At 42.2% G+C, this 16361-nt stretch overlaps 1 protein-coding gene across 1 annotated transcript in view; it reads right to left on the bottom strand.

Annotated features, from left to right (window-relative positions):
- Positions 1–16361, bottom strand: part of RASA2 (RAS p21 protein activator 2) — a 110303-nt gene that overhangs the window by 63777 nt on the left and 30165 nt on the right. The window contains exons 3-4 of the mRNA XM_066598149.1: positions 14523–14626; positions 9100–9194 (exon numbers count right to left, since the gene is read on the bottom strand). Of these exons, the coding sequence (XP_066454246.1) occupies positions 9100–9194; positions 14523–14626 (199 nt within the window). The remainder of the gene's footprint in view (positions 1–9099; positions 9195–14522; positions 14627–16361) is intronic.

The raw sequence follows: 16361 nt of genomic DNA on the forward strand, positions 1-16361 counted from the left end.
ATAACGCGGATCCTGCGACACTTCTGCAATGCTCATTGTGGAAGGGCCGCGGGACGAACGGCTTCCGTTGATTTTAACGGAAGCTGTCCATGCGTATCCCACTCTAATATGGAGCATGCTGCAATTTTATTTTCGGCACGCTTGTGTGCGTGGAGAGAGGAATCTTCACACACATCTATGGGCAAATTGAGCAGCAGATCGCTTGCACCGGTGACAAGTGCGGGATCCGCAATTCAATTTGCCCCGTGTGCATGAGGCATTGGGCTTTTTTTTGGTGAAAAGCCACCATATATAATTGCGATTTTGTCGCAACGCGACAGCGCTACAAATCGCATCTATGTAGAGGCCATGCTTCCCTATGAGTTCTTCCATACTAACAATGTTTTGTAGCCGGCGGCACTACAAAATCGCGGCATGCTCTATACAGCCGTTATTAGCGTTTTTTTCTAGCCCAAGCTTCCCTATGTAGCCTTCTTTTTTGTTGCATCGCACTAAAATGCGGTTTTCGTGCGGTGCGATGCAACATTTACAGTAGGAAATCCTACTGTAAGAGCCCTAGCTGCAGCAGATGACAGCGCCTCTTACGTGATGTATTATTTGTTTTTTGTTTTTATTGCAGTCAGGTCTTATTTTTGGGGTAGAGCTTATATTTCAAGCCCCCTCCCCACCCCCACAAAATCCATGCTGCAAATTCGTGCGACTCTGTAGCGACACAAAATACTGTTATCACTGTGAGAATAAGCAGCGAAATTTCATGGACCACCGATGAGATACCGCTGCGATTTTCTCACATCTAAATCACGTCGCCTGTGTGGAATGGGGCCTGAAGCAGACATCTGGACGCAGCCGTTTCTGAGGTAAGAAAAACTGTATGAAAACCAAACACAAATGTGGCTATTTTGGCCGACATGATTACGGTAACAACGGAAGGAATCCTTTCTAGTCAATGGGGCCCATCTGGCATGTTCAGCCTAGTGTACACACCAGAAAAAGATCCTGGAGGAGTATACTTTAACGCTTCCATAGACTCTTATGTACTAGGCCATGCCCAAAAGTGTCCCCTAGCCCGCTTCCATAGACTCTTATGTACTAGGCCATGCCCAAAAGGTGTCCCCTAGCCTCTGCCGGCCGGTTTGCTCCTTTCCTTAACTGCAAAGTGCAGTAGAAGTTCTTGTGTTTCATTTTTTTGCAATGCGTCTGAGAAGCCTCCACCAGCGGAGCAGGTACACCGATGGGGGGCTTGGGAGAAAGGTCTTAGGACTCCTTCACAAGCGCTTTTCCGCATTTTAACATACTTGTAAAAAGACACTATATATTTCATGCATTTTTAAATGTTTTTTTGGTGGGTTTCTATGCGTTTCAACTGACCAGAAAATCCTTCATGCCTAAAGCATGCTATATATTTGGGGGGGGGTGGCGGGAAAGCATGGGGGGATTCGAACCCAAAACCAGAAGAGGGGGTATACTATCTGTAGGTGCTCTTTTCTGCCATCCCTCCAATCTGCTGCTTCTAAGTCCTGATTTCTACTGTCCAAGGTGGCCAACATACTCTTCGGACAATCTAATCCCCACACAGCATCGGTAGTGTCAGACTACTAATGCACTATACTGACTCTCCGATTGGCCAGAGCTGTTTATGTGATCAGTACTGGCCAAACAAAGGGCAATATATCGAAACCAGGGCCCGAAACAGGCGAATCGGAGGGAAGGCAAAGAACAACTGCAGGTAATACACCCCTGGTCCTCAGGTCCTCCTCCAGGGGAGATCTGTAATGAAATCTCAGACAAAGATTAAAAACGCAATCTTTTCTCCTTAGGGAGAGCACCTAGATGTGAGTGAGGAGACTCAAAAGGCCATTCATGCTCCTCTGGGTAATATGCAAATCAGGGAGATGGAATAATCCCTCCACAGTGCCACCTATTGGAGTCTGGCTTTGCTTTTAATTCCCAGTCATTGTTACAAGGCTTGTATGAGGAGTCTAACTTTGGCTTGAAGGACTGCTGCCTTCCAATAGGTGGCGCTGTGGAGGTATTATTCCATCTCCCTTATTTGCCTCTCAGACAAAATAACGCAGCAAGCTAAACTACTGCATGCAGGAACATTTTGGCCGGCAGGTCTGAAGCCAGACAGAATCCATTAAAGTCAATGGGGTCCATCTGGAGCTGCTTAGATCCTTACAGTTTTAGTGTTTGGCTCCAAGAACAAAGCTGAACAATAGAAATCAGCTTGTGGTCAGAGCGCAGGTGTGGACTGGTCCCTATTGGTGAGCTTCCCCTGACATTTCCACAATATTCTATAAAACTACAAACTACTGGGGTTTACATTTCTGTTTTTCTCCTTTCAATAATTTTATGCAAAAACTGTAATACCTGGTATCTATAAATGACACACAATAAAAGTCTTATTAGGGTCCACACATGCAGAAGATAGCTTTTCTTGATTGTGCAATTAACATTCACAGCATGTCCACAATGATAATGTGGGTCAGCACAGAACAGTCTTGTAAGGCTTCATGCTCACGGCACTCGCGGATTTCTGCAGCGGAAGACATGCGAATCAGCGCGGAAGTGATTTTTAAATGCTTGCCGGCGATCACGATTTTTTTTTATTCCTGCACAGATGTACTGCAGTTCGTCTGCACGTGGCATCCGCAAATCAAATCCACATGTATTAATTGAGGTGTGGATTTGATGTTTTCCCTCACAGTGATGCTGTGAAGGTGGGTGGGGGAAAATCGCTGCATGTCCTATTCTGGAACACATTGTCGACTGATGACTTCGCATGGCACTCGCATTCCGTGCGATGTGCATGTGAGTGTGATGCAAGGTTTCCCACTGAAATCAATGAAAAATACTTCTGATCTTCTACCGCGCGTTTCAGAGACGTCATGCAGGGGTTTTTGCTTGATAAAAACTCACATCTGCAGGTAGAACGCACGTTGGCAAGTAACTGGCCCAATATTGCGCTCGCCAGTGTGAATGTAGCCTAAGGGCTCCCACACACTAGCTTTTTTTTAGAGCTGTTTTGTTTTTTTCCACGCCATTGTCAATGGGACTTTCTAATGTTAAAAACGCATCACACAAGAATGGCAAAGCACCAACTTGCGATGCATTTTTAACATTAGAAAGTCCCATTGACATTTGGGTTAAAAAAAAAAACACAAGTGTGTGGAGCTCTAAGAGAAATTAATTCTTGCTCGCTCTGCAGAGCAGGACAGCATCGTCAGCATTCTCATTAGTCCCCATCCTCAAATGGAGTCAGCAGCAGGTTCCCCCCACAATCAGCTACACTCCTGGCGAGCCATCTAGAAGGAGGAACATCCCAGGGAATCCTGAAAACTAGAAGCCGCCAAAGTGATTTAACTATATGAACACTAGCGATGGTGAAAGAGGAACCATGCTCACCTTCTATATTCTTATGCCGGCGATTTAGGCATATAGGTTTATCGTACTGTGCCGTAGGAGTCACTGTCTACTATGCAAAATTAGAATCATGACAGTCCAAGGCTGAAAGTTAGTTGCCCAACTCAACCAAATACATCAAACAAAAACTTCAAACTTTTGATACTTCTCAAAAATCAGATCTGAGAATGATCAAATGATGTGCACATAAATTTATTACAACACTGGCAGAGATTAATAGCAATGCGCCATATGAATGGTGTGCCAATCTCTCATCCGCCCACGCAGTATGCGACAGATTTCTCAACAGCCTGAAAAGGTTTTCTTGTATTAAGGCCAAAAATCTAGCATAAACACCGTACATTCATATATTTGTCTCATGTGTATGCAGGGTTCATTTAATCATCAGATTATCTAATGCCGAGAACAGTACTTGTAGGGTTGTTCTTGACATACCATACATGTACGGGGGCCGTTAGACTACGGCTACAGTCACACAGCAGTACATCGGGCGTCATTTAAGTGGAAACCAAAAAAGTATAAGATTTGTACCTTTTCTGTATTTTGGGCTCACGTCTGGTTTGGGTTTACAGATACAAAATATCGGCCAAAATAAAGCTGCATGAAAGTGGCCTAAAGAAAACTATAGATGTAAGCGGACCTCAAATAAGATATTTATTCGCAATGTTCGTCAGTAAAGTGCCATAAATGGAAATATATTGCCCTGTGCATCTTCTTAGTAAATAATTAAATAAAAACAAACATCAAGAGGGCTAATGCCCACAGACGGATTTCTGCTGCGTTCCCGCGGCGGAAATCCGCAGCTATTAGGTTCTACTGAGCCTAATAGCTTTACTGCTGCCAATGCTCACATGTGGAATTCTGCTGCGGGAAAAAAATAGCGGCGTGTTCTATTTCACCGCGGAGTTCCGCAGCAGGAGGTCTCCATTAATATAGTATTGATGGAGACCGTGGAAATCCGCTGCGTAATTTCGCGATCACTCCCGTTTTTAAACGTGGTACTCCTACTTTGGAAATTCACGACGCTTGTGGGCATGAGCCCAAAAGGAAAATTTTGATGCAGAATGATAAGTGCAACCGATTTTGGAAAACCCTTCCAAAAACGTCACTTTTTTATTGTAGATTTTGAATCTAGGTCTATTGTATATATATTTGACACAGAATTCAGTCCCCCTTGTTCAGACAAGCGTGGGTTTTGCGCAATATAGGCGCACGAAGATCACGGGTATACTGCACTACAAATTTCCAGCTATTAAGTCTCAAGCTTAATTAGCAGTGAAATTGCCTGTTAACATGATCGGTGGTGCGCGGTATCCAGCTCCCGTAGGAGTCTATGGAAACTCCTGCGCAGCTCGCACTAAAAATAGGTCAGGTCCTATCTATTTTCGCAGCACAGGCCTTAGATGCGAGCTTTGATAGGTGCGAGCTTTTTGCGTGTCTAGAATGGCGTCATGTGAACATTTCCATAGGAAACCATTGGTTCTTTTAGACACGATCTTTTCACACGCCTAATCTGTGCTAGAAGCACGCTCGTGCGATCGAAGCCTTAGGCTCATTTCACATGGGTGAGTGCGATAGCAGTCTGTCAACCGCGGTGGAGTATCGCAGAGTGTTTCCCATGGGAGACCTCGCATCACACCACATGCACCTAGCACACAGTGCAATGTTTTGCTGGCCTCATTGAAAACAATGGCCCAAAGATAGGATATGCCGCAATTGTTTGCACCGCATCTCACGCGAGATTCTGCGCCCCATGAAACCGGCCCAAGTATATTTAACATTTTTATATTATTATTTTGTCAATGTAGTTGTAGAACACCTTGTAATTTTTGGGACAAGTTCTACTATTTATATAAATAGATGCACAGATTATTGTAAACGACCCAAAAATCTGTTAGAGGGATTATCATTAAAATCTATGGCCAGATCAACCCACATTCATAGCCGGTAGCACTGCAGAAAATCTTGGCGAGATGGCATTAGCAACACTGCGTCCTACTGCACAGGGCGAAGTGGGGAGGCACAGCTTACATTTAGGTGATCAACCGGCAACATCTCTGATTACAGGAAGAAACACTGTGCAGTCCCTATACTTTCATGGTAACCAAATATCAATCATTTAGCATTATAATGTAATGTGCCCAGGTTGAGTCTGTGGGAGGTTAATATTGTACCAGGTCCAGGGCCAGTCATAACTAAAATAACCCATAGTAAGAGGAATCCTAACCCAAGTGCCTGACATGCCTAGACACATCTACTGGGCAGGACGGAGCTAGAAACAAGTTTGGGCATGTCTGTGAGATAGAGTAAATCCCAGCTGAAGTTTCTGCACTTTAGGTCCTTGAACATGATATCTTGTGACCGACACGCTTTCCCACCAAGCGTCAATATCTGATGAACATTCTACTTAGAGAATTAATTTACATGCCAATGGAGCAACGGGTCAGCTGTTAGATAGTCTCCATTGTGGCAGTTCTACGACATGGATATTATGTAGCACTACTATTTATTATTATTGTGTTATTTTACTGGCACTTTCACCGCTATACTACATATTCGTGTGTCAGACGTTGCCAACAGCACACAACATTCAAGCTACGCTCGTGGAAGCTACAGCACGTGCATGCTGGTAAGGTTCCTCAATAATCCACTAGATGTCACAAGTCAAAAGAGTGGTGGGCAGCACATTGGAATCCATAGCCTTCATCAATCTTGATAAAGACCAAGAGAATATGGTCGAAACGTTGTATATGTATCGGAGTTGATAAAGCTTGAAACTTTTTTCATAAAAAAAGTCTTGAAAAATAGGAATGCCAGCGTGCTGCCTACCACTCCGTTTGACGCTATACTACATATTGCAAATCTATGTCAATGGAAATGCTTGTTCTTATAACGGGTTCACATGATGTCATTTACCATATTTTTTGCTCTATAAAGATGCACTTTTCTTTCCCCCAAAACAGGGGAGAAAATTCAGTGCATCTTATAGAGTGAACGTACCAATATTGAAGGTTTCCGGCGCGATAGCGAGTTTAATGCATCATTTACTAGTCCTCTCACCTCTGCATTGCTGCCCCTTATGTACCACTAATTGGTGGTTAGCGCCGGCAGAACTGCTGCTGCTCCCCGCCTCCACCAATTCTTCCCTTCCTTGGCCCGTACATGAGTGTCATTGACACGGAGCTCTGGCGTTTCAGAGCTCTGCTGCTCCGTCGATAGGTACTATCCCTTGCACTCCCTGGGCGAGTTCCAAATATTTTTAACATTTTTCCGCCTCTAAAACGGGGTGTGTCTTATCGAGCAAAAAATACGGTATTTCTGCAGTGGTTTTAAGGTGCCCATATACTTTCTGCAGCTGTTGGCCAAATGCTTGCTCAGCCAACAGCCATTTCTCTACATACATGAATATTCGATTTGGCCAAGTGTTCATAATTTTTCAATAGGCAAAGTGAAGAAAATCAGTGCCAGACAACACTGGTGGCAAGTTATCTCCAGGGGGAACAAGAGCATGGAGCACTGAAAGTCAACTTCAGCTGAGAGGCCCCCAAGCACATGCAATAGTTGGCTGTTTCTGCCAGAGTCAGCAGGCTTGGATGACTTTTTCCCTAATGAGTATGAGTTTGCTGCAGTCTTAATTTCTCCTCATTGCTATTAACACCTTCACAGTCCAATATATACAGTTATGTCCTCGCTGGACTGTGTTTGTAAGCAGCAGGGCTGTGAGCTGGTTCCACTCCATGATCTACAGGTGTCAGCCATCTGACACCTGCGATCAGCGAGGTTGACCCTGATCGCATCCACTAACCCTTTTAAATGCAACTATCAATTCTGGAACTTAAATGCACTGATCAGTGTTCAGGAGTCCCGAATGGCCACCCTGCAATGAGATCTGTCAAGACCCCCAGAGCTCCCATGACTAATTGTCCATCAATACATGCCTGTGGCACGTCTTGATGGGCTTCCTGATAGAACATGTCAAAAGAGAAAATCTATAGTGTTGTATTATACAACATGAACGATCAAGCGAGTGCAAGTTCAAGTGCCTTATGAGGACTTAGGGAAAAAAAGTAAAACTGCCTAAAAATAAATTGCAAAAATAAAATGGTAATAAAGGTAATTTAATTTAAAGTAAAAACGCCCTTTTCTCATTTTTACAATAAAACAAAAACACATTTTGTACTGTCGCATCCGTAAAAGTCTTCTGCATCAAAATAACTCATTATTTATCATCACGGTAAATGTTGTCAAAGACACAGACAGACAGACAGACAGTACCAGAACTGCTTTTTTGGGGTCACTCAGTCTCCAAGAAAAAAAAATCTGAATAAGGAACTAAACAAAAAAAGTCATATGAACTTCAAATAGAAACTATAGGATCTCTTGCAAAAACAAGCCCTCACACAACTATATCAATGGCGCTATTATGGCTGTCAGCAGATAGCGGCAGAAAATGTTACCTTTCCAAAGATTTGTTTTTAAAGTGGCATAGCAAAAAAAAAAAAATCTAATAGAAATTGGGTATCATCATAATCAGCATGGATGCTTGTGTGTCATGTGACTGGTTTGAAAGTGGTACACAACCAAGTGAAATCAGGTGCCTGTCCTGGACTTCTCCAAATATATTTTGCGCTAAGAGCAGGAAGTGTTTCAGAGTTCCAATACCCTACAGATCTATTTAAAACTTCTCCAGTCTCCATCACTCATTTTAGAGTACCTATATGCTCCCCTACATTGATAATCTGTACATCTGTACCACCGACTGCCACCCGGCTATAACTCCTGTGCTTACACAGGAGCAACAGTCATTCAAGTGAATGCCGGCGAAGTGGCCGGATACAGCTCCCTCTACCTGCCACCATCCATAGTAAACAGGAGTCACCCATTGAGGGCTTCCTGTTTACACGGGTCAAGAGTGGCTTGGTTTTTAGTTTTGCTAAAAACCAAGCAACTTCAACAAGTGAGCGATTTCTCGCTCTGTGCCCCATCGGTGGCCAAAATGTACCCAAGACAAGATCATTAACGCCATTTGCAGAATGAATTTGGATGCTAATTGCAACCACCGAATAGATAACCTAAGATGCCAATGGTATTTCAAAAAGGTGTAAGGTCTTGATTGTTGACCAACAAGTGGTGTCATCATAAGTTGGCCAAAGCTCCAGCTTTTGCACCACGTCTCTCTATTAACTTGAATGGTAATTATACAGCCCTGGACATATGCAGCGCCATTTATTAATTTTCTAATCCTTGGCAAACCTTCTTAAATCCTGATTTATGACAACTGTATAGCCACCATTATAGCTTTAATAGATATCCATACGCAAAGAACATCTACTGACAATTTGCACAAATTCAGGGATTTTGTTGCAATTATTAAATAGTTAAAAGCTGTTCCTTCAAGGCTGAAGTTTAGATATATTAGAGGAGGAAATAACCTCTGAATGATGATTCCGTTTGCTGTCTTTTTATGCCGGTATTAAAAATGGAAAAAAAGAAAAAACAGAATTGCAGTTAGAAAAACAGAATGTTATATCTTGCTGAGCACATCCCACGTGCCTTATGTTCCTGCTTCTTTCACTTGCAAACAACGAAAATGGTGAGGCAGATCTTAAGAAGAGAACATAATGAGATTTCCATAAAAGATACTCAGGCACTGAATGCAATTTTAATTAACCTTACCTGTACTTCTGAGTTAGAATCTATGGGTTGAAGGGGAAACCAGGGTTCTTTACCGCAGTACCTGCACAAATCCTCTCTTTTAATGGCAACCTTTCCTGTGAGATAATGAAATGAAAAAGGACAATAAATAAGTGAAATATATATCGCTCCCCTAAAAAAAAATAATAATAAATACATTTATGGTTGGGAGTTAGCAAGTCACTTGTTTTTCATGGGAGAAAAGTAAGTAATAGCACTATTCTGGACTGGTACGACTGGAATACCCAGAGAGGCTATCAAAATTGGGTTATTCACCCTGGAAAAAAGATGGTTAAGGGGCGACCAAATAACTATGTATAAATACATTAGGGGGCAATACAAGGCTCTCTCAATCTGTTTATACGCAGAACTGTGACGGCAACAGTAGGGCATCCTCTCCAGTTAGAGGAAAGAAGGTTCCATCACCAACATAGAAGAGGGTTCTTTACTGTAAGAGCAGTGAGACTGTGGAACTCGATGCCCAAGGACGTGGTGATGGCCAAAAAAAAAAAAAGATAAAAGAAAAAATTATCGATAGAGGAGTTTAAGGAGGGGACTAGATGTCTTTTTAGAGCGCTGTGAGATTACAGGATATAGACATTAAATAACCAGCAGGGTTGTTGATCCGGGTCTTGGAGTCAGGTAGGAACTTTCAAAACACTGATCTAAGGATTATTCTGACTGCCATTATGGAGTCGGGAAGGAATTTTTTTTTCACCAAATGGGGTAATTTGGCAGCTGCCGCATTGTTTTTTTTTTGCCTTCCTCTGGATCAACAGCAGGGGGATGAAAACAGGCTGAACATTTGTCTTTTTTTCAGCCTTGCATGCTATATTACTATGTTATTCACTATATATTTTGACCCATTTCATTTTTCACAATCTTATTTTGGGCCCATTAAAGGAACTAGATTTCAATAAGAGAAATTGGTAGCAATATCAAAGTAAATCTATTCCTTGTATAGGGTAATGCTCTACAACTAGTGGCAGCTGTGGATACTATTGTGCACTAGGTGACAGCACGGATGTATGAAGTATGCATTACGAAAACTTGGTACTCGGTCAAAGTCGTATCAAAGACATTTAACACGAGCATCAAAGCTATGCCATTTAGTCATATCTTTAGTGGACTTTTCACTTTTACTATGCAGCCTGATCCAGTGCTATTCTATGTGTTTGAAAGGGTTTCACAAGCTACAAAAAGTTGAGGACTTCTGGCATACTGAACAACAACCTTAACTACCAGCCATTTTTCAGGATTTTGTATTTTTCATCCCCGCATTCCAAGAGCTAGAAGTGTTTTTTGTTTTGTTTTTTTAATTCACATAGCTGTATGAGAACTTGTTTTAACGCGACAAGCTGTATTTTTCAATGATACCATTTAATACACAATACAGTGCACTGAAAAACTTAAAAAAAAAAAAAAAAAAAATAACTTTCCCATCTCAACCCCACCTATTTATTTAAGAGGTGAGGGGGCCTTTGTGCCTCATGTCAACCTTACTCTATGGGTCAGTACCATTATGATTCGATGTTTATAGATTTTGTCTGTTTCACTACTATAAAGAAAATTAAAAATCCTTTTTTAAAAAAAATAAAAATGCTTTTTATCATCATATTCTGACCCCCATAAGTATTTTATTTTTCCCCACCAATAACTGTGTGCGAGGGCTTGCTTTTTTTTCGGAGAAACCTGTAATTTTTATTGCTATAGTTTTTGGGTACATAAAACTTTTTAATCAATCACTTTTTATCCAATTTGTATTGAATCCACAATTCTGGCAATAGTTTTTTTTCTTTTTACAGCATACATCACATAAGATAATGCGATACTTAGAAAGTCTGGGCTTTTTCAAACGTGGAGATTATTTTTCTTTTTGCTTTAATTGTGGTATTCGAAAAATGAGAAAGGGGGGGACTTGAGTTTTTGATTATTTGACCGCTTCTACAGTATACTGCAATATTTGAATATTGCAGTATATTGTATTTTTAGCAATGACATATTAAGCCAGGTCACAGACAAGGCTTACTATGGTTAACTACATAGCAGCCCTGGGGGCCTTCACTACACCCATGGCAGCCATCAGCGCTACACAATCGTATCACAAGTGGTTGATGGTGAGTTGGAGGAGTGGCTCCCACCCCTTGGCTGACAAGTTACATGCACATTTAGTCCTGACTATGGCATGTAAGCTGTCAAACAGCTGCGACTGCCACCATCTCCAATTATGGCTGTTTGTTGCAGGTGTCAACTGTCAGAAAAAGCTAGCACTCACCGAGTATGTAACAGGCTTGGCTCCTGAGCCCACTTTGTACCCAACTGGCACCTTATGACGAACATATACATTAAAGAGGGGTGAAGAGGTTAAAGGGGTTTTCCCACAAAACAAAATTATCCGATAGCCACAGGATAGGGGATAACTATCTTAACAGTGGTGGGAGGTTCAAGCTAAAGCAATTTGCTATCCCCAGCAATCCAACTGAAATCACGGGATCGGTAGTACTACATTATTTCTATAATATTTGAAGGGTAGATAAGAGATTCAACTATGAAAATACCCCGCAACAGCAGTCTACGGGACTTCTTGCCATATGAAAAATGCAGGACTTGACTAAAAGTCCCTGTAAGCAATGGCTCACGTCACTGAAATTACTATGAAATAGATTCACTGATGGGGATGGAGTCCTTAACTTCCTGGCAGCTGCAAACAAACCTGCTGACGGGAAAACACTTGAGTCTGCACCACAAAACCACTGCACAGGTTTAATAGTGGATAAAGATCAACCCGCAATCCTTTCCTCTTCCTCCTTAGTTAAGACACAGCCTGGAACGCAAATCTCTCCCGTCAGTCAGGTGAATAAATTAACGCTTTAGAATCAATCTGATTCCATAAACTTGGGCTTTCTACAAATCTAATACAGATTTTGTCTTCTTTCCGCATTCAGGAGAAAAAGTAATTTGCCATAAAAAAAAAAAAAAAAAAAAAAGGTTATCTGTAAGGAGAGAGATGGTGAGGGAACACTTAGCTAACTTAAATGAATTCAAGTCTCAAGGTCTAGATGAATTACATCCCAGGATACTAAAGGAAGCAGCGGAGGTAATTGCTGAACCCCTCATTATAATCTTTGTAAATTCCTGGAGAACAGAAGAAGTCCCAGAAGATTAGAAAAGGGCTAATGTTGTCCCCATCTTCAAAAGAGGGAAAACGGTGGATCCAGGAAACTACAGGCCTGTGAGCCTGACTTCTATACTGGGAAGATCTTTGAACAAATTATTAAACAGCATGTATGCAAGTACTTGAATGAAAATGGAGTAATTAACCAGAGCCAGCATGGGTTTGTAACAAACAAGTCATGCCAGGGAAATCTGTTGGATATAGATTAGTATACCAAAGACTTTTCACATGAGTCAACAATGTGATGCAGAAGCCAAAAAGGCAAACAATTCTGGGATGTATTAAGAGAAGCAGAGAGTCTAGATCACGTGTAGTAATTATCCCCCTCTACTCTTCCTTAGTCAGACCTCATCTGGAATACGCTCTCCATTTCTGGGAATCATCAAAAGATGTAGACAAACTGGAGCAAGTTCAGAGTTACCAAGATGGTAAGCGGTCTGCCACCATGTCCTATGAGGAACGATTAAAGGATCTAGGAATGTTTAGCTTGCAAAAAAGAAGGCTGAGAGGAGACTTAATAGACTACAAATATCTGAAGGGCCATCACAGTGCAGAGGGGTCAGCTCTATTCTCATCTGTACAAGGAAAGACTGAAACTGAAAGAGAGACGACACAAATTAAATATTAGAAAAAAAACTTTCGGACAGTGAGGGTGATCAATGAGTGGAACAGGTTACCACGGGAGGTGGCGAGTGCTCCTTCAAGGGAAGTGTTCAAACAAAGGCTGGACAAATATCTGTCTGTGATGACAGCTGTCCACGGGCATTGCGATATCGGCGCAGGAGCCGCCGCAGCGGAGCATTATGTCACCGCGATTTTCCGCGATGATCCAATCATTGATAGGTTCATCATGGAAAGAAAAATAAATAAATAAATTTAAAAAAATAAAAAAATCGAGGGATGCTGCGATTTTTTTTTTTTGTACACGAGCGGAAAATTGCCACGATTTTCCGCTCGCGTACATCGGGCTGCGCTTTCCATAGTTATCCAATGGCAAGCGTTTATTGCATTACCCATGTGTGGATTATCGCCACGGGTAACGCAATGAAATATCGCCCGTGGACAGGAGGCCTTAGTGAATCCTGCACTGAGCAGGGGGTTGGACTAGATGACCCTGTAGGTCTCTTCCAACTCCACCATTCTACGACTATGTTAAAAGAAAAAACAAACTAGTTATCACTAGGTTTGCAACGGCCAAATGCAAAACATTTAAAGTATTGAACACACGCAGAAAACAAAAATTGGTAATTTTACATATCCCACCGAAAAAAGCGGCATAAAAGCAATCAAAATGTGGACTTACTATGAAAACGTAACAGTGAAAACAAACTTTTCCACTTTCCATGTAAAAAAAACAAGCCGTTGCATAGTTCCATTAATATAAAAATAATTCTTATGGGTCTTTGAATGTGGACAAAATTTTTTATTTAAGTGCTTCCATTGTGCAAGAGTACCAAGGCATTAACATTAGGGCTGGGTTCACACAGGGCGTAACTGCCACAGAATGTTCGTGTGGACTTTCTGCACGGACATTCCGCCACGGCTTTAATCCCGGGATTAGACAGCAAATCTCGTCCACTCACTGCGGCCAATCTGCGCCGAACTTGACATGCCGCGCGGATCTCAAGGGCGCAGCATGTCAATTCTTTCCCCGTTTCCACGGCGATTGCTCTCCTCTCTATAGGGAGAGATGGCTGCAGCGGAATGCGGGCGGCGAAGCTGCTCCAAAATCCGTGGTGATAGGCCACGGGTTTTGAACCTGCATGTTTCCCACAGAAATCTTGCGATATTCCCGTGCGGTCATTCCGTGAGATTTCTGTGGGATTTTAGTCAAGTGTGAACCCAGTCTAATAGATTCCACCCCACCACCTCCAAAACAGACATGTTATCTCTTGGATGAAACACATTTTGAAGTCACCTATGAATTGTATTGGGAATCCCATTTATAGATGCCAGAATATGGCCGATGGATGCATAAATTGTGCATTATACGTAGATGCCCTAATGTATGCATTGGAATAACGGCATTACTGTAGCCGAAAGATACCGAAACTTTTGAAAAGGCAGGTCATGAAGTAGCTGAGCGATAATGTTAACTTTCCATCCAATATTTGATATACTATAGATAGATGGGATATCTTTGTAATAACAGTATAATATACAGTTTTATTGTTCCTTCTGCTACTTAATCCACTCTGGACAAAAAGACAAATCACCAGTTATTTCTCACCTATTCGAAGATCTCGTTGCAATAGACTCTTATCATAAATGTAAAAGGATAGATTGTGGAATGTTCTTGGGATTTCAAAGTAAAAATCTTCACCATAAAACGGACTGCAGAGAAAGAAATTCAAAGGATACCGTAATTAGAGAAAAAAGGGTAAAAAAATTAAAATCACACAAAAGATAACCACAGCCATTCAAGGAGAAACAAATGCCATCAATATGGTCAACAAGTGATGTCAATCTGAACGCACACTTGTTTTAACATTTTCAGTTAGGAGGGTTTTCCAGCTTTAAATAAGACAACAAAAAATAAAAACTTTATTTGTATAGCGCCAATATATTCCGCAGCGCTTACATAGACAGGGGAATACAGTAAGACAAAAAAAAATACAAAAATGACAGAACCTTGGTTACATAGTAATCAGTTGATGGAAACAATAGGGGTGCGGGTCCTGCTCCAACGAGCTTACATACTACAAGTAATGGGGTGATACAGAAGGTAAAGGGGCTGGAGATGTGCAAGGTATGGCGAGGTGGAGAGTGAGGGATGCTATACACATAGACAATGGTCAGACATTTAGCCGTGTGACGGCAGAAACGGTATGACTGCAGGAGCGGTTTATGATGGCTAGCAGGGATTGCAGTCAGTAGGTCAGGGAGCATGTTATCAGGCGGAGTACAGAGAGGTTTGTTTAGGGAATGCGGTATGCCTCCCTGAAGAGGTGCGTTTTTAGAGCACGCCTGAAGTTCTGCGAGTCCTGGATTGCTCGGGTAGCCTTTGGTAGTGCGTTCCAGAGGATTGGTGCTGCTCTGGAGAAGTCTTGGAGGCGGGAATGAGAAGTTCGAATTAATGGGGCGCTCAGTCTGGTTTCGTTAGAGCGGAGAGCCCGGGCTGGGTGATGGATTGAGATGAGGGAGGCGATGTAGGGGGGGCGCTGCACTGTGGAGGGCTTTATGGATGAAGGTAGCGAGTTTAAATTGAATTCTGTATTTAACGGGCAGCCAGTGCAGTGACCGGCACAGGGCAGAGGCGTCCGAGTAGCGTCTGGACAGGAAGATGAGCCTGGCTGCCGCATTCAGGATGGATTGCAGAGTGTAAAACATGCCACAACAGTGACATAGCGTACATAGGGACATCACCAATGCAGCCACTGGTTGCCTATAATGGTTATGACTCAGTATGTCCCAGAAAGGTAAAAAGCACTGCATGTTGATGTGCCATGGATGTAAAAATTCAGTTCATCGGTTGAAATTTTGGGACATTTTGCCATTATTAAAAATTCCCATCAGGGATTTTCTATCAAGAGAGGCATGTGGTTGGGGAACTCCAAAACTCCACTAATATATCACTCCAACAACATGGAGATTCCTAATCTAACCTGAAGATTTGGCAACTCGTTTCAATTTTATTTCCCCTCTTCTAAAATGTAGTGCTGTAGGTCTACTTTAAAGTGAAGATGCGCCTTTTAGCACAATCTTGTTTTAATTGCAACATTGTGTGCAGAATAACTTCACACTCTACTATATCCTTATAGCAGAACTAAGATTAAGTCCTCCCTCACACATGCGTCGCGGTAAGTGCCGCAGTTTAAACTGCGCCTTTTACTTTTGTTTTTGGTCGAAGCATCATTTAGCGCTAAGCGCTCAAAAAAACAGAACAGACACAGATTAAAAATCGCGGAGCTGAAATGTGCGGCCATCGAGTGTATGTCTGAGCAGCCCCACTGAAAACAATGGGAGACTTATACCGAGATTAGCGTGGTGCTGACTTATACTGAGATTAGCGTGGTGCTAAAAAGCAAAGCGCTAATTGCAGTAAAAACAGCCCATGTGAGGGAGGCCT

This window comes from Eleutherodactylus coqui, chromosome 1 (genome assembly GCF_035609145.1).
Source record: "Eleutherodactylus coqui strain aEleCoq1 chromosome 1, aEleCoq1.hap1, whole genome shotgun sequence".
Lineage (NCBI taxonomy): Eukaryota > Metazoa > Chordata > Amphibia > Anura > Eleutherodactylidae > Eleutherodactylus > Eleutherodactylus coqui.